Raw genomic sequence first — 23,273 nt, 5'->3', positions numbered from 1 at the left:
TTCTCAGGAAAGATGTATGGGCCTTGGAGGGGGTACACCGCAGATTCACCAGAATGATACCCCTGCCTTGTGGTGCTGGCTAAAACATTTGTAGTGTGGTTTCACTTATAGTCTGAGTAGAATTTAAAGTGCAGATTCATTCAAGCAACTTTTTCACAGATTATTCTTTTCTTTTGTGACACAGGCAGTAAACGTTGGCAAAAACATCAGAGGTTACCATTATATGCTGGCTACTCTGGTAAGTGCTTTCTTTATGGTTGATTGAATGATAGTGCTATGACAAGATAGAGCCATAGGATGACTGAATGGTACAATGAGTTAGCAACTGATCTTTTACCTCTTAAGTTCAAATCCAGCCCAGAATAATGGATGGAAATCTTTGTCTGCTGATTATAAGAATTCAAGTGAAATTAGTTTGGGCAGTCTAAATCCAATGCCAAATGGCTATTGGCCCACAGCACAAAACTGACACTAATTGTCAACCAGAGAGACCAAAGGATGGGTTGTGTACTAAATGGAAAATGTTGCATTCGTGTGGTTGAGGGACTGCTTCTGAAATTGGGCACTGGATACATTGTCAGAAAAGAGTAGAGGGAACTTTACCCTGCATCTAGGGATGCCACATTCTCCTTGGAAAATAGGAGTGTAAATGGGGTAGAGGAGCAAAGGGATCCAGGGGTACAGATTCACAAGTCATTAAAAGTAGCAAAACAGGTTAACAAGGCCATAACAAATGCAAGCAAAGCATTGGGATTCATTTCTAGAGAAAAAGAATTGAAAAGCAGAGAAGTTATGTTAAATTTATATAGAATCTCGGTTAGACCACACTTAGAGTACTGTGCACAGTTCTTGGAGGTAATTTTAACCCTCAAGAACGGGTGGGTTGGGGGCGGGTGGAAGTTGAAAATAGTTGTCTTTTGGGTCACAACTGCAACCCGCTCCACTTCTGAGTTTAACATGGGCACGTAAAAGTACAGGCTTCCCACTGGGAATGCAAAGTCAGAAAATTTTGTGGTCGCGAGAAAGCAACTACTTTCAACTCCCACCCACCCCCAACCCACCCGTTGTTGGGGGTTAAAATTAGCCCCCTGGTCTCCATGTTACAAAAAGGGTATAGAGGCACTGGAGAAGGTGCAAAAAAGATTTACAAGGATGATAGCAGAACTGAGAGGTTATAACTATCAGGAAAGACTGAACAGGCTGGGCCTCTTTTTTCTAGAAAAGAGAAGACTGAGGAGTGACCTGATAGAAGTCTTTAAGATTATGAAAGGGTTTGATAGGGTAGGCGTAAAGAATATGTTTCCACTTGTGGGGGAGACCAGAACTAGGGGCCATAAATATAAGATAGTCATTAATAAATCCAATAGGGAATTCAAGAGAAACTTTGTTACCCAGAGAGCGATTAGAATGTAGAACTTGCTACCACATGGAGTGGTTGAGGCGAATAGCATAGATGCATTTAAGGGGAAGCTAGATAAGTACATGAGGGAGAAAGGAATAGAAGGATATGTTGATAGGGTGAGATGAAGGAGACTGGGAGGAGGCTTGTGTGGAGCATAAACACCACCATAGATCAGTTCAGCCAAATGGCCTGTTTCTATGCTTTAAATTATACGTAATTCTATGTGGTTAGATGAGGGCAATGCAGTTGATGTGGTGTATATGGATTTTCAAAAGGCGTTTGATAAAGTGCCACACGGTAGGCTTATCACCAAGATTGCGACCCATGGAATAAAGGGGGCAGTAGCAACATGGATACAGAATTGGCTAAGGGACAGGAAACAGAGAGTAGTGGTGAACGGTTGTTTTTCGGACTGGAGGGAGGTGTACAGTGGTGTTCTCCAGGGGTCAGTGCTGGGACCACTGCCTTTCTTGATATTTATTAATGACTTGGACTTGGATGTACCGGGCACAATTTCAAAATTTGCACATGACACAAAACTTGGAAGGGTAGTAAACAGTAAGGAGGATAGTGATAGACTTCAAGGGGATATAGACAGGCTGGTGGAATGGGCAGACACGTGGCAGAAGAAATTTAACACAGAAAAATGCAAAGTGATACATTTCGGTAGGAAAAACGAGGAGAGGCAATATAAACTAGAGGGCACAACTCTAAAAGGAGTACAGAAACAGAGAGATCTGGGGGTATATGTGCACAAATCTTTGAAGGTGGCAGGGCAGGTTGAGAAAGCGGTTAAAAAAGCAGAAGGGAACCTGGGCTTCATAAATAGAGGCATAGAGTACAAAAGTATGGAAGTCATGATGAACCTTTATAAAACATTGGTTCAGCCACAACTGGAGTATTCTGTCCAGTTCTGGGCACCGCACTTCAGGAAAGATGTGAAGGCCTTAGAGAGGGTTCAGAAGAGATTTACTAGAATGATTCCAGGGATGAGGGACTTTAGTTACATGGATAGATTAGAGAAGCTGGGGTTGTTCTCCTTGAAACAGAGACAGTTGCGAGGAGATTTGATAGAGAGGTGTTGACCGGAAGTCACCGGTTACGGTTTTGGCTTAGTACACAGGGCAGAAGAGTCAATTCTCTCTTAATTCTCAATTCGCTTTATTAACGTTATTAGATCATGTACATACCGCTTATACGTCTGGTTAGATATAGGCATGCAGTTTACAGCAGGTTATACAGTTTTATACTCAAACTAGGATTTAAATGCACACCCACAAGGTTTCCCTGACTAACACTCCCTGAGTATTAAGATTTAAACGCACACCCACTAGGTTTCTCTGACTAACATTCCCTGAGTGGTCACAGAATAGAAAGGATATTATATTACCCGGAAAGGAGAGATAACGCTGGTCAGGCGATTCGTTCTCTCTCTCTCAACGTCATCTCTACGTCCCTGACGTAGTCTCTACTTCCCTGACGTAGGGTCCCTACTTCCACGATGGTTAGTCTCCGGAGCCTCCCTCACAAACACACTGGCACCAAGCCTGCAATTCTTCAGTTTTATTCCCAAGTCTGTCTTTTCGAATGATGCTGTCTTCTCCGGTTGGCTTAAAGTTCTTCGAGTGGTCAGTGTCATCCCCTGATTGGCTCTCTTCCAAGGGGCTAGGTAGCATCACCTCATTACTCCTTTTCTAAATAAGGCCTGGTGTCTCATCAAAGCTCCTTTGTCCCTCTAAGAAGCAGAATGAATTCAAACCGGTTCTGGCCAGTTCAGACCAGTGACTGTACTCCAGGTCACCTCAGTTCAAAAGTTAGTGTCTTTGTTAGCAATTCGAATTAAACTCAGTAGTTTTCTGCAGCCCCTGGCCAACAGAGGTATTGAAAATCATGAAGAGTCCAGACAGAGTAGAACGAGAGAAACTGTTCCCAATGACGGAAGAGTCAAGGACCAGAGGACATAGATTTAAGACAAAAGAACCAAAGGTGACATGAGGAAAAACTTTTTTATACAGCGAGTGGTTAGGATCTGGAATGCACTGCCCGAGGGGGTGGTGGAGGCAGATTCAATCATGGCCTTCAAAAGGAAACTGGATAAGTACTTGAAAGGAAAAAATTTGCAGGGCTCTGGAGAAAGGGCGAGGGAGTAGGACTAGCTGGATTGCTCTAACATAGAGCCAGTAAGGACTCAATGGGCCGAATGGCCCCCTTCCATGCTGGAACCTTTCTATGATTCTGTGTGCAGAGTTCTTTTCCCAGCCAGTAAATTTTAAGGGTTATAAATTGGGCCACATAGCGCCCATTTGTAGGCGTTAAAGGCCTCTTGAGGACCCAAAATGGCTTCCGGAATGCGCTTGCACATTTCTAGTGTGACGTGCACGGATGCCATCTTGGTAAAGGCGTTTGTGCACATGCAGATAACGAACGCTGGCAATATGTAACGTAGGGAGAATATGCAATAGATCGGTGTGCAATGCTGATTTAAAGGGGCAGGTGCTATTTTGGAACTCAACGCTCCAGCCAATGCACTGTCTTAAAATCGCACAGCTGAACAGATTGTAAACAGCGCGGAGGACCCCCCACTAGTGCTATTTAAAGGAATCATGCAGGATTTACAGTTGCTAGATTATTGCTTCTGGCTGCTGATACATTTGTACCTGTTTTTGGAGGTCTCGTATACTTGAATACTAAGAGTAGGGGACATAGCCTAAAATTTAGAGCCAGGACTTGAAGAAGTGAAGTTAGGAACCGTTCCTATATGCAAAGGGTGGTAGAAGTTTGGAACGCTCTTCTGCAAACAGCAGTTGATGCTAGCTCAGTTGTTAATTTTAAATCTGAGATTGATAGACTTTTGTTAACCACAGATATTAAGGGATATGGGGCTAAGGAGGGCATATGGAATTAGGTCACAGATCAACCATGATCTCACTGAATGGTGGAACAGGCACGAGGCGCTAAATGGTCTATTTCTGTTCCTATCTTCCTATGTTCCTATAATAAAGTTTCAATACTCTACAGGGAGTGAGCTGGCTAGCTGACAGGCAACAGCAAGGGCACTGGCGGAGGGGCAGGGGTGGGACAGGAATGCTGTCATCCTGAGAGGCGACAACGGGTTCATGTTCCATGGAGCCACTGTCACTTGCCGCCTCCTGTTATGTGCCACCTTTTCCTGCAAGAAAGCAGGACGTGTGACGGTGAGTGTCCTGCAAGATGTTTGGGTGATGTGGCTGTCACGGTTGAATAGCTGCCCGTGTGTGTGACCTGTGAGTTGTGGGTGTGTGACTTGCAACAGTGGTAATGTGTGAAGGTGAAAGGAAGCATCTGACTGGAAGAGTTGAGTACTGATTGTAAGAGTTTGTTGGTATGTGGGTGATGGGGGGTGTAGTGCGTGGAGCAGTGGATGTGGCTAGTGGTGCAGTTGGTAGGAGATGCCACTTGACAGTTGACCTCACTCACCTTGACCACTCCTGTCAAAGCATTGAACTTCTTCCTGCACTGCGTCCATGTTCATGGTGCTATGCTCCTGGCATTGACTTCGGCCCCTATTACCTCTCACTGCCTCGGGAGCATATGTCTGAAGGGCCTCTTGCCCTCCCCTAGGGATATCGGATGCCCCTCCTTCTGCCCACCTCTTGCACCATGGCCTCTAGTGCATCATCAGAGAACCATTCTGCACGCTCTCTCACAGGCCTGGTACAAACTCAGATCGGCGATTGGTGAGGTCTGGCGTGCAGATTGGAGGATGTGGGATTTAGTAGTGCGCAACCTTTATTCCATGTTTTAATATAACTCAACAGTTTGTAAACATAGGGACAGAACCTGCATCTATGTTTTACATGTGCGATATCTGATCTCCGTTCAGACTCCATGCGGACCCGTATCTTATATTTTGCAAATAAGAGATGCAGGCTGCCTTGAAGTGGTGTTCGCCACTCACGATATCGGAGCCCCCTGCTGGTGAGCAGCCACTCAACATCGCAGCTTGGCTTGGCTGCTCGCAGCAGTCGTGTAAAACAGAAGGCAGCACAAATGTTACATGCTGCCTGCATCTGAATGACCGAGCGCAGGTTAATCGCGCACTGCGACCCCCGCATCCTGTTTCGGGAGTTATCCAGTATAACCCGCTAAGTGTTTCAAGAATGAGGGCAGATACATCAGCACCCTCAAACAATAAAAAAAAGTTTATAAAGGAGTCAAAAGGATCATATAAGCACTTTTTAATCCTAACTTGACATCACACTATAGTTATACCCCAGTGTGTTGCCTCGCCCAAGCAGAGTTAGATAGCCTCCATCAGCTGGATTTATGTTAGGGCCTGACTCTGAAGTCGCTTTTTCATCATTGCAAAACAAAAAAGCACTTCCTTTACAAACAGAAATCACATTATAACTGCATCCTGAAATTCTCTGAGAAAATGTATTCTGTATTGTAATTCCAAAGATAACCTGGCTGGGCAATTTCACAATTCACTGGGTAGCTCAGAAAATCTATAGGAATAGACATTTTCAAAGAAATATTTTCTGCATTTGTATTTTGATCAGGCCTCCCGTACAATGTAGGAATCCCAGTGAGGATTTTTAATCAGCCTGAAAAAATCCTATCCATAGTTTGTTGGACTGCAGATGTTTCACTATTGCTATTTTGTCACTTATTAGTTGGACCTTCTCAACTCAATCATGCATGTGGTGCTTGCAAATGATTGCCCTTTCCTCTTCATGCTAGGAGGGAATAACACATTGGCTTTGGTACAATATTGCCTGTATACTAACTAGGAGCAGCTGAGATAAGGTAGCGAGTCAAAACAGTGCAGATTTTACTAATTAGACAGTAAAGAACACAGCTTTGCCACATGTCAAAACAGGTTGCATTGTCAAAATCAATTCTGAGCACATACCTTTGAGCTCATTACTAGCTGCAAAAGCAGGTCTGAGTTTTTATTTGATAAATAATTTCAAAGCTTATTTTCCACTGCTGTTTGCGATGCCCTTTCTTCACGGCAGCAGTTGTAATGCAGAACAATAAACAGTTCCAAGGCTGAGTGATGCTGTGTTTATTGTGCATTTTACAGTAGTTCTTATCCTATCATCACCCATCTTTAGCCCAAGGATTAATTTATTATGTGGGCACAGAGATTTTGCCAGTACTTTCCTGCATGCCGATTTCTTCAAAAAGCTGCACCTGTTGCTTCTCTTAAGGCAACTTCCTCATGCACCAAGAAGTTAGAGCGCAATGACCAAAAATGCCCAATTAAATTGAAACATTGACTGAGTACAGCTTTGGAATGATTTCAAAGCTATACATCAGCCTTAGGACTCAGCTTTGGTCTCATGGGTTGCAATATCTCCTGAATCCTTGATAACATTGTACCCCTTTGGGTAACCTTCATTCCATATATGAGTGAAGCTATCTCAGAATGCTGTGATGGTGAAATGTGGCACTGTCTCAACTGAGTTTTATTGAGGCTTTTCTGGTGAGGCAGGGAAAGGCAGCAAATCTGTTGCCTGGAATGCGTTTAATCCCATAGGACAGTCGAGTGCTTTGCTCTTTAAATCTGACCACTCCTAGTGATCAATACCTTCTTCTGATTGCTGCTACATTGGCACACAATCAATTTCAAAACGCACAGAGATAGGTAAAGCAGTGAATCAACATAGAATGATGTTTGAGATAAGGCAACAACTCTGGAATCATTCCATGGGCAGTTGGATGGTGAGATATGGGGACTATAAGGGGGTGAAATTGGTCTTGATAGTGTAACACGGGCGATAGTACATCAGCAACCCGTTTTAAGCCCCTCCCAATTTTCTTTTCAATTGAATTTGGCAGACAGCAACTTCCGAGAGCCCAGGGCACCCTCCTAAAACGGGCATTAGGCCCCTTAAATATGCTAATCGGAGGCCGGATGACCATTTTAGGACCTCAACGCAAAATTCGGCAAAAAATGGGCAGAGCGTACGCCGCACGTGCTCCGCTCAGTTTTTCCGGGTCTTCGGTGGCCTAACTAGCGGTCCTTAAAAGGACTGCTGGAGGCCGCCAAAGAACAGGCAAGTTTTTATTGTTTTACTTACCTTAATGTGGAGCCAGGTGGAGCAGGAGTGCACCTCCTGTCTCTACAGCAATACTGCCAGCCGTTGCCAGCCCATGCTCGCTCCTCTCCTGTTCACTTCCCCCCCTCACCCCCCCACCTCCTTCCAGGACCTACCTGCGGGCCAGCGCGGCGTCTGAGCCAACCGATTTTGAGAAGGCTCTGACTGGCGAGCTGCATCAGAATGTCGGATTGGTGTCTGCAGCTCGCTGGGATTATGTATATAGGCCCGAGGCCCAATTTGCAGCGAGCCTCGGGACTTCATCTTCAAGTGCGCGTTTCAGGCTCGCCGCCCACTTCACACCGGTTTCTGGCGTGAGACCAATTTCCCAGCCACAGTTTCTGGTGCAAAATAATGTGGTAAAAGGGTAATTGTTAGTCCTCTGGCATACTATTCCATTCAATTCACCTCTAGAGTTGCAAGTTTCAGTTATTAGGAGACATGGGTCTGCATAGGGAAATGGTGTTTTTGCTTTGAATGAGTTAAGTGTTGGGAGAATGTTTATAACAACACTGCTTCTCCAATTTTCTGTTCTCCTCTCCTGAAAACACATACTCATGCTGATGTATGGTTCTCAGAGTACCAACTTTCTTCATAAGTATACATACACTGTGAGATTGGCAGGCTATTTGATCACTGGGAAGCATCATAGCTGAATGTAATCTTATGCTTAACCAATGTTCACAAATGTGCACTATCCAACAAGCCCCTGGATAGAAAATTGAGACAGAAATCCTGACTGATTTTGTTCACCTTCCTTAGCCTGGGAATGCTGAAGTCATTCTTAGCATCTCATTCCTACCCAAACTGAGATCTAACTAACTCAGCTCTGGCTAGGGATCAAACCTGGGACTTTTCTGATCTGTGCAGTTCAGTTCTACACTACACAGTGTATGTACCACAGCAGCCATCAGGATAGCCAAGTTAAGACATTTTTAAAAATGAACAAGGCATTGTGTGGGGAGAAAATAATCAATAAAGATTGTGTCGGAAAAATATTTTGTTTCAATGGTTTAATGCCTTAATTTGCAATGGTCTGTCTTTTATGTTCATTACAGGGCTTCTCAGATCTTATACTTGATAAATTTATGGAGACAGGAGTGAATGTCACTGGCTTCCAGCTTGTGAATTATGAGGATCCGATGGTGCAAAAATTCATGCAGAGGTGGACAAAGCTAGATCAGAGAGAGTACCCTGGAACTGCCGCCAGCACATTAAAGGTATGATCTTCACCCTGTAAAATATTCAATCATCTACAGTGCGCTGTGCCAGAAATTTAGTGGTGAGTAGGTCAGATCTTAAAAATAGAACAACTTGGATATTTCAGGCTGTCTTATTAATGTTTAAAAGACCCACTTGATAAAATAACTTCCAAAAATTTCTGAATCAGTACCAGAAATAAAAACTATTTAAAGCTACTATGGTACTGCAACAAAAACTTGCATTTATAAGCACGTTTAACGTAGAAAAATGTCCCAAGTAGCTTTAGTTAAATTATTATAAAACAACAGGTTAGGATTCGGGCAGTAGAGTTTTGGATGAGATCAAGTTTATGGAAGGTGGAAGAGAGGAGGCCAACCAGGAGAGCATTGGAATCGTCAACTCTAAGAGCTAACAAAGGCGTGGATGAGGGATTCAGCAGCAGATGAGCTGATGCAGGGGCGGAGACGGGTGATGTTACAGAGGTGGAAGTAGGCGGCCTTGGTGATGGAGCGGATATGTGGTCAGAAGCTCATCTCAGGGTCAAATAGGGTGCCAAGGTTGAGAACGGTCTGGTTCAGCCTCAGACAGTGGTCAGGAATAGGGATTGGCTCTGTGGCAAGGGAACGGAGTTTGTGGCGGGGATGGAAGACAATGGCTTCAGTCTTCCCAATATTTAGTTGGAGGAAATTTCTACTCATCTAATACTGGCTGTCGAACAACCAGCGTGACAAATCAGAGACAGTGGAGGGTTTGAGAGAGGTGGTGGTGAGATAGAGCTAGGTGTCATCTGCATACTTGTAATACGTTATATATTCACATATTAGACCAGAAATGTAGGTCTCTGTTTGTAGGTTGAAGGTAGAGACTTGTTTTATATGTGAATCATTGTGATGGATAGTACTACAGCTTATCCTGGGGAGGGTACTTGCTTTTTGCTGACCTGGTCCCACTCTCCTGTCCATTAAGTGCTGTGCAGTACCCCACACCTCTATCGGGCTCCCATTCTCCTGGTTCCTCTCCAGTCTCTCACTCCACTCTCACGCCACTCTCGGGCCCTCAGTCTTCCGTTAATCTTCACTCAGAGGGTTGTGACTCTTTGGAATTCTCCATCCCAGCTCAGTCGTTGAGTATATTCAAGACTGTGATCGATGGATATTTGGACACTAAAGGAACCAAGGGAAATGGGGTTTGGGCATGTAAGTGGAGTTGAGGTAGAAGATCAGCCATAATCTTATTGAATGGCGGAGCAGGCTCAAGGGGCCATATGGCCTACTCCTGCTCCTATTTCTTATGTTCTTATGTTCTCAGGGTCCCAATTTAACCCACTATCCTCTTCAACTTTTGGTTTCCCATCCCCCTTCTTTAAGGCTCCGGGCCTCTGTTCCTTGTGTGTGGGCAGTGGCGTCAACTCATGGAGCAGTCAGCACATACTAAGATCAAATTCTTTCTGTGGACCACAAGATGGGCATTATTGCTTCTCTTTCCTGCATTGCATTCTGTGTAGGTTAATAATCACCCCACAAGTGTGACACTAAGCTGTTCTGGGCCGTACGACAAAAGGGTACATCTATCTTTTGGGGAAAATATTCCATCTCAGAAAATAGGGATAAAGTGAGACTGCAGTTATACTCCAGCTACTGGTTAGGAAACCTTTTTATAAGGGATTCAGACCTCAGACTCACCTCAGTCTGACTGATTCCAACGTGCAGCAGCACTCCCCCAACAGCTAATTTTAATGTTAGAAGATAGCAGTGGGAGCATCCATTTTGTCCTAATATTAAGATTCCATGATGAGTTTTGAAAGTTTATAGAAGTTTCAATGAACTAGAATCATAGAAATCACAGCACAAAAGAGGGCCATTCAGCCCATGGCACCTGTGCTGCTGCTGCCTGAGTATTTTTGAAATGGGGCTTCATATCAGACTGGAGTTATACTGTAGCTGGTGGATAGTGAAAGCAGTATAAAATGACCTCTTAGGGTGGATTCTCACATCACTTTACTTTAATCTATTCATGTGTCATATCAGGACCAGACATCTGAATTATACTGCCACTTTTTGCATTAATGCACACCCAAAATCAATGTGAAGTGCAGCAAAATTGCATCTTGAGATACATATTGTCCATGCTAGAAGAAAAGTTTCTACCAGTTAGTTGTGCAATGGCATACGTGTATGGCATTAAGTTTGATTGGCATGATGGTTTGTGACCCCAAACCATCGTTCTCCTAGTTATTGAAGTTTGCACAATAGCAAACATGAAAGGTTAAATGTAGAAAATTGTGTCTAAATATTAAAGCTTAAAAATAAATTATCTGCTATCAATAGATCTATTATTGTATGACTTACCAGAAAAAACAATTTCCATCCAAATAGGAGGGTTCTCAACATTGGGCAAATTCTAGGTGCAAGTCAGTCGCACGCACACAGTGCCACCTCGTGCCAAAACCATTATAATTTTTAGTCTCTTCCATGTGGATATTAGAGGATGATTTATATTTATCATTTGATGTTCTATCTATTCCTCAAAATCACAGGGTTCTCGCAACATTGAGATCTTAATTTAATCAAGTACATGAAACAGTACTTAGACATTCATCTAAAATATAGTACTTACAACACCTAATTGTTGGGTGCTCAGGTTGATCAAACCCTTTGACTCCAAATCTTCTTAAAATTTGCCACTTTTCCTGTTTTTCTTTTACCCCTACTACGTGACAATTCGTACATTTCTACATTACATAGTTACATCAAAAGGTAAGAACAACTCCATAGAAGGAGAAATTAATTGAACCTATGCCTTATCAATAACTTCAGTTACTAAGCTGATTTCCTTACTGTGGAGATGCCGGTGATGGACTGGGGTGGACAAATGTAAGGACTTGCACAACACCAGGTTATAGTCCAACAGTTTTATTTTAAATCACAAGCTTTCGGAGCTTACCTCCTTCATCAGGTGAGTGAAGGGTTCTAAAAACGCATAGCATATACAGTCAGAGAACAATACCTGGTGATTACAGATAATCTTTCCAACTGCCCCCTATCACATTTCCTTACTAACTAGTTATATTTCCACTGGGCTAATGAGATCAGTATAACTCCCCATTTTCTTATCTTATCAAAAATGTCACTCTTATATATCATTGCTATTCCACCTAGTGAAACTTTTAATTATAAGTCTGTCTTTGATTCTGTACCATTCAGTTGATTACCATAGAACCTATTGGTGTTAACAAAATGCCTCTAATTTTTCATACTCGACTGACATATCATTACAGACAGTGTATTCTCAATCTATGCTGTCTTCTTAAATTGTGCCATCATGGGGAGAGGAAAGTGGGAACAAAGGTCCCCTGGTTTTATTGGATGATTGGTTCATCCGGTTTGTAGCCCAGCACATGATCTACACAGGTCCACAGGTGGAGTAAGAATCGGTGCTTTTTTCCCTCCTCCAGCAAGGCTGAGGTAAATCCTTATGCTTTGTCCTGAGGATCCTCCATGTTCTTTTTCTTTAAAATGTCCAGTGTTGACTGAACTGAAGTAGTCTAACATTGCCCTATCCTTCCCAATATAATGGCTGCTCATGGTATCTCACCCAGTGTGCTGCAAAGTGATTAATTTTCTGTGCACCTGTTCCCCACTGCCAGGATCATATGGGCATATGCAAAACTAAAATATTTTGCAATGGTGCTCCTAGAAACAGATCATGAATAAAAGTGTGAGATCATAATCATTGGGCATAGGAACATGGGAACATAGGAATACATATTGCCCATTCAGCCCCTTGAGTTTGGTCCACCATTCTATTAGATCATGGCTAATCTGTATATCAACTCCATTTACCTTTTTTTTCTCTATATCCCTTGATACCTTTAATAAAAATCTATCGATATATTGGTCTTGAAAATTTCAATTGACCTAAAATTCACAGCATTTTGAGAGAGAAAGTTTCCGATTTTCACTGCCCTTTGCATGAGATCCTGGTGTTGCAGTTGAGACTCTTACCAAATGTAGGTGAGTTGATGGGCATTAAACAAGGCTTTTAACCAATAAAATTCCAATAAAAGAAGCTTCATACATAAATTATGAAATACCTCCAATACAGTAATGGTATGATTATTTTACAGGTATTGGCTTGAGATCTGATTAGAGCAACGTGAGGCCAGCAGATCTGAACTATAGTGCTGGTTCTGCAGTGCACTCTTGCCACAGGCATAGCCTCACTCACCAGGATCCTGAATGTACGGGGAAGTTAGTTTTGTGCTAACATTAAAAGGTTCTGGGCAGTTCAAGTTTTGAACCTTTACTTCGCCCCAGTTGCAGTTATACTGGATAACCCCTGTAACTGGGCGCAGGGATTGCGGTGCGCGATTAACCCGCGTCGTTGAGATGCAGGCAGAACGTAACATTTGTGCTGCCTGTTGATTTACCTGATTGTTGCGAGCAGCTAGGGCGACCTGCACTGTTGAGCAGCTGCGTACCAGCAGGGGGCCCCGATATCGCGAGTGGCTAACACCACTTAAAGGCAGTCTGAACCTCTTATTTGCCACATAGAAGATACAAGTCCACATGGAGTCTGAACGGAGATCAGACATCGCACATGTAAAACACAGATGTAGGTCCCGTCCCTTTGTTTACTTTAAAACATTGAATAAAGATTGCGCACTACTAAATCCCACATCTTCCAATCTGCATGCCAGACCTCACCAATCTACCAATCTGAGTTTGTACCAGGCCTGTGAGAGAGCGTGCACCAAGGTACTCTGATGATGCACTAAAGACCTTGGTGCAAGAGGTGGACAGAAGGAGGGGCATCCTATATCCGAAGGGGGTGGGGATGGGGGGGGAGGTGCAAGAGACCCCCCCACCCAGACATATGCTCCAAGGCAGTGGGGGGCAGTAGGGGCCAAAGTCAATGCCAGGAGCATAGCACCACGAACATGGATGCAGTGCAGAAAGAAGTTCAATGATTTGACACGAGTGGTCAAGATGAGTGAGGTCAACTGTCAAGTGGCATCTCCTACCAACTGCACCGCGAGCCGCATCACTGCTCCATGCACTACACCGCCCATCGCCCACATACCAACAAACTCTTTCAATCGGTACTCAACTCTTCCAATCAGATGTTTCCTCTCACCCTCACACATTACCACTGTTGTAAGCTGCACACCCACAACTCACAGGTCACACACACCGGCAGCTATTCAACCATGATAGCCACATCACTCAAACATCTTGCAGGACACTCATCGACACACGTCCCGCTTTCTTGCAGGAGAAGGTGGCGCAAAACAGGAGGCAGCAAGTGGCAGTGGCCCCATGGAACATGAACCTGTTGTCCTCTCTCAGGATGACTGCATTCGTGTCCCAGCCTTGCCCCTCCACCAGTGCCCTTGCTGTTGCCTTTATGCTAGCCAGCCCACTCCCTGTAGAGTACTGAAACTTTGTTATTGGAACATAGGAAGATAGGAACAGGAGTAGACCATTTAGCACCTCGAGCCTGTTCTGCCATTCAATGAGCTCAAGGTTGATCTGTGACCTACCTCCATATACCCACTTTAGCCCCATATCCCTTAATACCTTTGGTTAACAAAAATCTATCAATCTCAGATTTAACAATTGAGCTAGTATTAACTGCCATTTGCGGAACAGCGTTCCAAACTTCTACCACCCTTTGCGTATGGAAGCATTTACTAACTTCACTCCTGCAAGTCCTGACTACTTTTTAAGGTTTGTCCCCTACTCCCAGTATTCAAGTATAGGAGACCTCCAAAAACAGATACAAATGCATCAGCAGCCAGAAGCAATAATCAGCAACTAACCTGTAACTCCTGCATGATTCCTTTTAAATAGCGCTGGTGGTGGTGGGGGGGGGTCCTCCATGCTGTTTTTGACCTGTTTAGCTGTGCGAGGTTAAAACAGTGCATTGGCTGGAGCATTGAGTTCCAAAATTGCATATGTCCCTTTAAATCAGCATTACTGATTTATTGCATATTCTCCCTATATGCTACTGACGTTCGTTATCTGTGCATGCACGAACGCCTTTGCCAACATTGCGACCAGCATGCATCACACAAGAAGTGTGCGCGCGGATTCCGGACGCCATTATGACTCCTTATGAGTCCATTTAGCACCTACACAACGGGCTCTACGGGGCCCAATTTATAGCCCAATATCTCTAAATTTGATTGGGCAATTTTACACTGGAATTGTGACAGAGTTACCGCCAATGCAGCAATATATAGTATAACTGACTTATAAAAATGCACGCTGTGCTAATTAGAGACATAAGTAGCATCTGCAGTTGACTGGGAAATAAGCCAATTATGATGCGAACCTGCTAACCCACTCATTCATCTATGAGTGGTCAATAGTCTGTTTTTGCATTAACTCTAAGTTATGTATATATCTGTACGTACTGCGATATGAGTTGTAGGTTTGCATTTGTAACATACGTGAAATTAGAATTGTTTAAATGATCAGCTGATTCTGCTTCATTTGAATTGTCTTTGTTTAAATAGCACACAAAGAAGTTTCATACCATGTTTATTACCAATATTGCACAATATCATTTCAAGGTGTTCAAGATTTATTTTATGCAAGGATTTCTACCTAAATATAATCTAAATATAAGATATAGAAAAGTCAGTTTTAAAAAAAGGCCTTTTAGCTCAGTTAAACCTCATCCCTCTTGTGCCTTAACTCTCCCATCTATATTTTGAACATCCCAGAGCTTTTGTCTCTACGATCCTGTTCGGAAAATTATTCCAAACATTTGTCACTAAATAGTAGCTCATACTACTACCAATGATATGCACTACTTTGAAATAAATAATAAATGATTATCAACCAGAGAGCAAAACTGATATCTGCAGCATTTCTGATCAGAGAACAGAACTGCTTACTGACGATTATCTGACAGTTTAATTTAAATATTTTGTGTCAGCTACTTGCTTTCTGCATGCTCGTGCATTTTTAAGCAAGCATGGAATTGGGTGTAAAATTAAATTGCTTTTTTGGCATGGCGTCAAAACGGAAAGTATCAAGGTTACACATACTTTTATTCAATCCAGAGTAAACAGATCTCTTCTCTCTCTATGTGCCTTCAGCATTCTGAAGGTTGGTGACAAGTTTATGCCATCATTTCCAATCCCTAGGTAGGTGGATTCTATCAGCCTCTGATGTTATACCTACCCATTCCATCACATCATCTAACCACATTCCTCTTTGCGTGCCTCTTAATCTATTAACATCAACTTTTCCAAACAATAACAATCCCAACAATTTTCCTCTTGACTCCGAATAATCTTCCCATAGTTTATAATTTTCTCATCATAATCACCTTCATCATTTCTCTTTTTATTGTGCTAGCTTAAGGACCTTCTCATTAATCATTCTTCTTGTGCAACTGATTTTCAACATACATCTGTAGCACCATAAATCATACACCTCCAGTCTCCTTACTTCAATATTCAAGGAACAATTTTCAGCTCTATGCGACGCTGTCACCACAGATATTTAAACAATTAGTTTTTACACTAGATTGTTTCTATGATTACACAGAAACCCCTTCAGGTTGTTTAATAGATGCAGCCATGTAAAATAATTATGAACACAGCAAATTATTCATTAGTATTCATCAGTGACTCAAAATAGTCAGTGAGGTCCTTGTAAGTTAAAAGATTTGAATGCAAGTACAGATATTAAATAATTCTACATGATGACAGTAATTCTTTTGCTCCCAAGAATCTCCATAGAGTTCCCATAATTTTCAATGAGACTACATTTGCCTTGATTCATCTTCTGGAGATTATTAAGGGAGAGTCCACAAGTACATGGTCTAACAGAAAGGGTGGGTTCAGTAGGCAAAATAGCCTTTTCTTGCTACGTGCTTTGAGACATCAGGCCCAAGAAGGACAATGCAATCCACAAGAAGAGCATCACAATCCACAATCCCTTAGCCCCAAGTAACACAAATGAAGTTCATAGTCTTCTAGCCATGGTTATTTACTGTTTCCACTTTATTACCAATTCAGTTATTTAATTACAGAGCCATTGTGAGAATTGGCAGCTAAGGGTAGCATCTTCCTGTTGGAAGACAAGCATGATCATACCCTATTTCAGATCAAATAACTGCTGTCTAGTCATACAGTGATGGCTTATTTTGTTACTAAGTGGTGAGGCCAAAAGAGATCTATGTTAATGTCAGTTGATAGGCCTGGGAGCCATCCTTAAGCACTCCCCCAACCTACTGAAATCAAAGTTAGCAACCATGTTATAGTGGGAAGTACAGTAATGAGGAAATATAATACCTCCAAACAAATTATTTGCCTACATCAAGATTCACTGACTTGGTTCCACTATAGCTGCTCAAAAAGGTTGCCATTAAATGGCTAGAAATGTATTTTCCTTCAAGAAAGTAATGCCATTATATATCAACCAGATATTGCAATAATTGGGGAAATAAATAGTGATGTCTTGAGGAGTGTACATATTACAGAGAGGGAGGTGCTGGAAGTCTTAACGCGCATCAAGGTAGATAAATCTCCGGGACCTGATGAAATGTATCCCAGGGCGTTATGGGAGGTTAGGGAGGAAATTGCAGATCCCCTAGCAGAGATATTTGAATCATCGACAGCTACAGGTGAGGTGCCTGAAGATTGGAGGGTAGCAAATGTTGTGCCTTTGTTTAAGAAGGGCGGCAGGGAAAAGCCTGGGAACTACAGACCGGTGAGCCTGACATCTGTAGTGGGTAAGTTGTTAGAGGGTATTCTGAGAGACAGGATCTACAGGCATTTGGAGAGGCAGGGACTGATTAGGAACAGTCAGCATGGTTTTGTGAGGGGAAAATCATGTCTCACGAATTTGATTGAGTTTTTTGAAGGGGTAACCAAGAAGATAGATGAGGGCTGTGCAGTAGACGTGGTCTACATGGACTTTAGCAAAGCCTTTGACAAGGTACCGCATGGTAGGTTGTTACATAAGGTTAAATCTCATGGGATCCAAGGTGAGGTAGCCAATTGGATACAAAATTGGCTTGACGACAGAAGACAGAGGGTGGTTGTAGAGGGTTGTTTTTCAGACTGGAGGCCTGTGACCAGCGGTGTGCCTCAGGAATCGGTGCTGGGTCCGCTGTTATTTGTTATTTATATTAATGATTTGGATGAGAATTTAGGAGGCATGGTTAGTAAGTTTGCAGATAACACCAAGATTGGTGGCATTGTGGACAGTGAAGAAGGTTATCGAGGATTGCAACGGGATCTTGATAAATTGGGCCAGTGGGCCGATGAATGGCAGATGGAGTTTAATTTAGATAAATGTGAGGTGATGCATTTTGGTAGATCGAATCGGACCAGGACCTACTCCGTTAATGGTAGGGCGTTGGGGAGAGTTATAGAACAAAGAGATCTAGGAGTACAGGTTCATAGCTCCTTGAAAGTGGAGTCACAGGTGGATAGGGTGGTGAAGAAGTCATTTGGCATGCTTGGTTTCATTGGTCAGAACATTGAATACAGGAGTTGGGATGTCTTGTTGAAGTTGTACAAGACATTAGTAAGGCCACACTTGGAATACTGTGTACAGTTCTGGTCACCCTACTATAGAAAGGATATTATTAAACTAGAAAGAGTGCAGAAAAGATTTACTAGGATGCTACCGGGACTTGATGGTTTGACTTATAGGGAGAGGTTAGATAGACTGGGACTTCTTTCCCTGGAGAGTAGGAGGTTAAGGGGTGATCTTATAGAAGTCTATAAAATAATGAGGGGCATAGATAGTCAAAATCTTTTCCCAAAGGTAGGGGAGTCTATAACGAGGGAACATAGATTTAAGGTGAGAGGGGAGAGATACAAAAGGGTCCAGAGGGGCAATTTTTTCACTCAAAGGGTGGTGAGTGTCTGTAACGAGCTGCCAGAGGCAGTAGTAGAGGCGGGTATAATTTTGTCTTTTAAAAAGCATTTGGACAGTTACATGGGTAAGATGGGTATAGAGGGATATGGGCCAAGTGCAGGAAATTGGGACTAGCTTAGTGGTATAAACTGGGTGACAGGGACATGTTGGGCCAAAGGGCCTGTTTCCATGTTGTAAACTTCTATGATTCTAATCAATATCCAGATCATAGAATTGTAGAATCATAGAAAGGTTACAGCACGGAAGGAGGCCATTCGGCCCATCAAGTCCGCGCCGGGTCTATACAACAGCAATCCAGCTAGTTCCACTCCCCCGCCATTTCCTCGTAGCCCTGCAAACTTTTTCTTTTCAAGTACTTATCCAGTTCTCTTTTGAAGGCCATGATTGAATCTGCCTCCACCATCCACATGGGCAGTGCATTCCAGATCCTAACCACTCGCTGTGTAAAATGTTTTTCCTCATGTCACCTTTGGTTCTTTTGCCAACCACCTTAAACCTATATCCTCTGGTCCTTGACTCTTCCGCCAATGGGAACAGTTTCTCTCTATCTATTCTGTCTGGACCCTTCATGATTTTGAATACCTCTATCAAATCTCCTCACCATTTCTGTTCCAAGGAGAACAACCCCAACTTCTCCAGTTTATCCACGTAACTAAAGTCCCTCATCCCTGGAATCATTCTAGTAAATCTCTTCTGCACCCTTTGTAAGGCCTTCACATCTTTCCTGAAGTGCGGTGCCCAGAACTGGACATAATTCTCCAGTTGTGGCCAAACTAGTGTTTTATAAAGGTTCATCATGACTTCCATACTTTTATACTTAAGCCTCTATTTATAAAGTCTAGGATCCCGTACGCTTTTTTAACCACTTTCTCAACCTGCCTGCCACCTTCAACAATTTGTGCACTTATACCCCCCGATATCTCTGTTCCTGTACCCCTTTTAGAGTTATGCCCTCTAGTTTATATTGCCTCTCCTCGTTCTTCCTACTGGAATGTACCACTTCGCATTTTTCTGCATTAAATTTCATCTGCCATGTGTCCGCCCATGCCACCAGCCTGTCTATATTCTCTTGAAGTCAAGCACCATCTACTCATAACCTCACTTTCAGGAACAGAAGCCCCCCCTTAAGGGAAGAACTATTTTCTTTAAAAGTTTATGCATTATGTTTTAGCAGGTTTAGTTATGTGTTTAACAAAATGACATGCATTCAGTCTGTCTTAAAGAAAGGGAAGTTTACTATACACAGCAGGATACTGAAGGGAGAACTTAGTTTTTGTCACTGAGCAGTGACCATGCTGGCATTGTGCAACTTGTAGGAATCAATAAATAGTCACTGTTATAAAGTTAAGTATGAAACTAATATCCCAATGAACTAACACTAACCTCCAGATAGTATGCAGTGTTAGCCATTGTTACTGTACCTACCAAAAAACAAAAGGTATTGAAAAATGTACAGGAAGGAGAAAAACCGTTTAATTATGAGAAGAAATTTAAGGATCTCAACTTGGTCTCATTGGAAAAGTGGTGGTTTAGTGGTGGGTGTATGTCTGATCCTTAGCAATTTAGTGGAAATTTAAGACATGAATCTCTGGTGGTCTAGCACAAGTATGTATCTGAATTTCCCAGCTGGCCAGTGGAGGCTGTAACCTGCTCAAGCACATTCCTTTGAAGGAAGCCAAAAATCCACATTTTTTCAAACAATCACCACTAATCCCTATTAGTTACCATAATAGTGTGCTCCTGCAAGAAAAAACTGTACATGTTTGTGCATTGGACATATTTCATAATGCAAGATTTGTTCAATTAAAAGCACAATTGCATTAACTTCGTAAGCTGCCTACAATATAACCAATCATTCAGGAGATCACAGCTTGTTTCTGGGTTTTAGAATGGAGTTGGAGGATTATGACGTGTTGCAAATCAGGAGGCAGAGCAGCCGAAAGGAACTGTCATTGATGCCTATATTACTGAATGTGATTCCACAATTTTTAAATGTACAATAACATTTATAGAAAATCAGCAGCTTAGAAGACTATATTATGTAAAAATGCTTAGCAATGACGTCCTCTCACAACTGTGAGGAATTACATGGGCAAGATGTTACTCTGCACAGAAACTTATGTTTAGTAGAAAGCTAACCCAGTGACTTAAAAATGATTGAAAAAGCCATTTATTTGTTAAGAAAATAACTGCATCGGTCTTCACTAGAGAAGAGGATACTGCCAATGCAGTAGTAAAGGAAGAGGTAGTAGCAATATTAGACAGGATAAAAATAGAGAAAGAGGAGGTACTTAAAAGATTGGCAATACTTAAAGAAGAAAAGTCACCTGGTCCAGATGGGATGCATCCTAGGTTGTGTGGGAAGTAAGGGTGGAAATTGCAGATGCTCTGGCCGCAATCTTCCAATCCTCCTTAAATATGGGGGCAGCGCCAGAGGATTGCAAATGTTACACCCCTGTTCAAAAAAGGGGCGAGGGATAAACCCGGCAATTACAGGCCAGTCAGTGGTGGGGAAACTTTTAGAGACAATAATCCGAGAGAAAATTAATTGGCACTTGGAAAATTATGGGCTAATAAATGAAAGCCAGCACTGATTTGTTAAAGGAAAATCATATTTGACTAACTTGATTAAGTTCTTTGATGAAGTAACAGAGAGAGTTGATGAGGGTAGTGCAGTTGATGCTGTGTATATGGACTTTCAAAAGGTATTTGATAAAGTACCAAATAATAGACTTGTTAGCAAAATTAAAGCTAATGGGATTAAAGGGACAGTGGCAGCGTGGATACAAAATTGGCTAATGGACAGAAAGCAGAGAGTAGCGGTGAACGGTTGTTTTTCAAACTGGAGGGAAATATACAGTGGTGTTCCCCAGGGGTCAGTATTAGGACAACTGCTTTTTTTGATGGGCCGGAACCTGCTCCGACTGGCATGGCAAGGCTGTCGGCACATCCTGTGGACAAACATTATGAATAAACTTACCTCATGGTCTCCGATGTCCACTTGCTCCCTTTTCAATTTTTTTTAAGTTCAGCGCTGTGATTTCAGCGCAGGTTCATTCAGAACCAATACAGACTGTGGGAATGGAAGCCATGCCCACAGAATCTGTCAAGAAGAGAAGCCCACAAGCAGGCAACTAGAAATCATTCCTTCACGGTTTACTTCTGTATGTTAGTTTAAATAAAAATTAACTTATTATAAAAAAACAACAAATGATTTAATGTAATGAAACTTCCAGAAGTTAATTTTTTTTTTTTAAATAACATTTTTAATTTATAAAAAACATTTTTAATGATCAAAAAATATTAAAATAAGAGTAATATGACATTCCACATTTTTAAAATTTCATTTTTGTTGTTTTGCAGCCATTAACAGGCATTGCGCTTTTAAAAAGTAGTGTAGGGCTGGTATTTTCCAGTGTACCTTTTGGTGGCATAAGTATTTTCATTCTAGCTGGGTCGATGGGTAAGTTTACGAATGTTTATTGATTTTATTGATTGTACCGTAGGTGGCCCTTTAATTCAGACCTGTCAAACCGCTGGCGAACCAATGGGAGCAAGTTCGCGATTTCCTGGTTTTAGTGTGCATGTGTGCATTCGCGAACTTGCCTCCTGTCTTCGCCGGCGGAGAGAAAGGACGCCATAGATGAATGGCGTCCTTGGGTGAGTAATTTATGCCCCCATATATATTAATGACTTGGAATTGGGTGTGCTGGGTATAATATCAAAGCTTGCAAATGACACGAAACTCGGAAATTAAGTAAACAATGTGGAGGATAGTAACAGATTTCAGGAGGACATAGACAGATTCGTGAAATGGGCAGACAGATGGCAGATGAAATTTAACGCAGAGAAATGTGAAGTGATGCATTTTGGTGGGAAGAATGAGGAGAGGTAATATAAACTAAATGGTACAATTTTAAAGGGAGTGCAGGTGCAGGGAGACCTGGGGGTGTATGTACACAAATCTTTGAAGGTGGCAGGACAAGTTGAGAAGGATTTTAAAAAAGCATGTGGGATCCTTGGCTTTATTAATAGAGTACAAAAACAAGGAAGTTATGCTAAACTTTTATAAAACACTCGTTGGGCCTCAGCTGGAGTATTGTGTTCAATTCTGGGCACCACACTTTAGGCAGGATATCAAGGCCTTAGAGAGGTGGCAGAAGAGATTTACTAGAATGGCACCAGGGATAAGGGACTTCAGTTATGTGGAGAGACTGGAGAAGCTGAGGTTGTTCTCCTTAGAGCAGAGAAGGTCTCTGAATATATTTAAGAAGGAGCTAGATAGATTTCTAGACACAAATGGCATCAAGGGGTATGGGGAGAGAGTGGGAATATGGTATTGAGATAGAGGATCAGCCATGACCATATTGAATGGCAGAGCAGGCTCAAAGGACCAAGTGGCCTACTCTTGCTCCTATTTTCTATATTTTCTATGGTAAGAGGAGATTTGATAAAGGTGTTCAATATCATGAACAGTTTTGATAGAGTAAATAAAGAGAAATTGTTTCCAGTGGCAGAAAGATTGGTAACCAGAGGACACAGATTTATGCTGATTGACAAAAGAACCAGAGGCGACATTAGGAAACATTTATTTACGCAGCGAGTTGTTATAATCTGGAATGCACTGCCTGAAAGGGTGGTGGAAGCAGATTCAATAGTAACTTTCAAAAGGGA

At 42.3% G+C, this 23,273-nt stretch overlaps 1 protein-coding gene across 1 annotated transcript in view; it reads left to right on the top strand.

Annotated features, from left to right (window-relative positions):
* gria3b (glutamate receptor, ionotropic, AMPA 3b) overlaps nt 1-23,273 on the top strand; it is a 293,069-nt gene that overhangs the window by 138,008 nt on the left and 131,788 nt on the right. The window contains exons 5-6 of the mRNA XM_067997137.1: nt 185-238; nt 8,547-8,708. Of these exons, the coding sequence (XP_067853238.1) occupies nt 185-238; nt 8,547-8,708 (216 nt within the window). The remainder of the gene's footprint in view (nt 1-184; nt 239-8,546; nt 8,709-23,273) is intronic.

Source organism: Heptranchias perlo, chromosome 15, assembly GCF_035084215.1.
Source record: "Heptranchias perlo isolate sHepPer1 chromosome 15, sHepPer1.hap1, whole genome shotgun sequence".
NCBI classification, from domain to species: Eukaryota; Metazoa; Chordata; class Chondrichthyes; order Hexanchiformes; family Hexanchidae; genus Heptranchias; species Heptranchias perlo.
The sequence above is the reverse complement of the archived record's forward strand: the minus strand, read 5'-3'. Positions and strand labels throughout refer to the sequence as shown.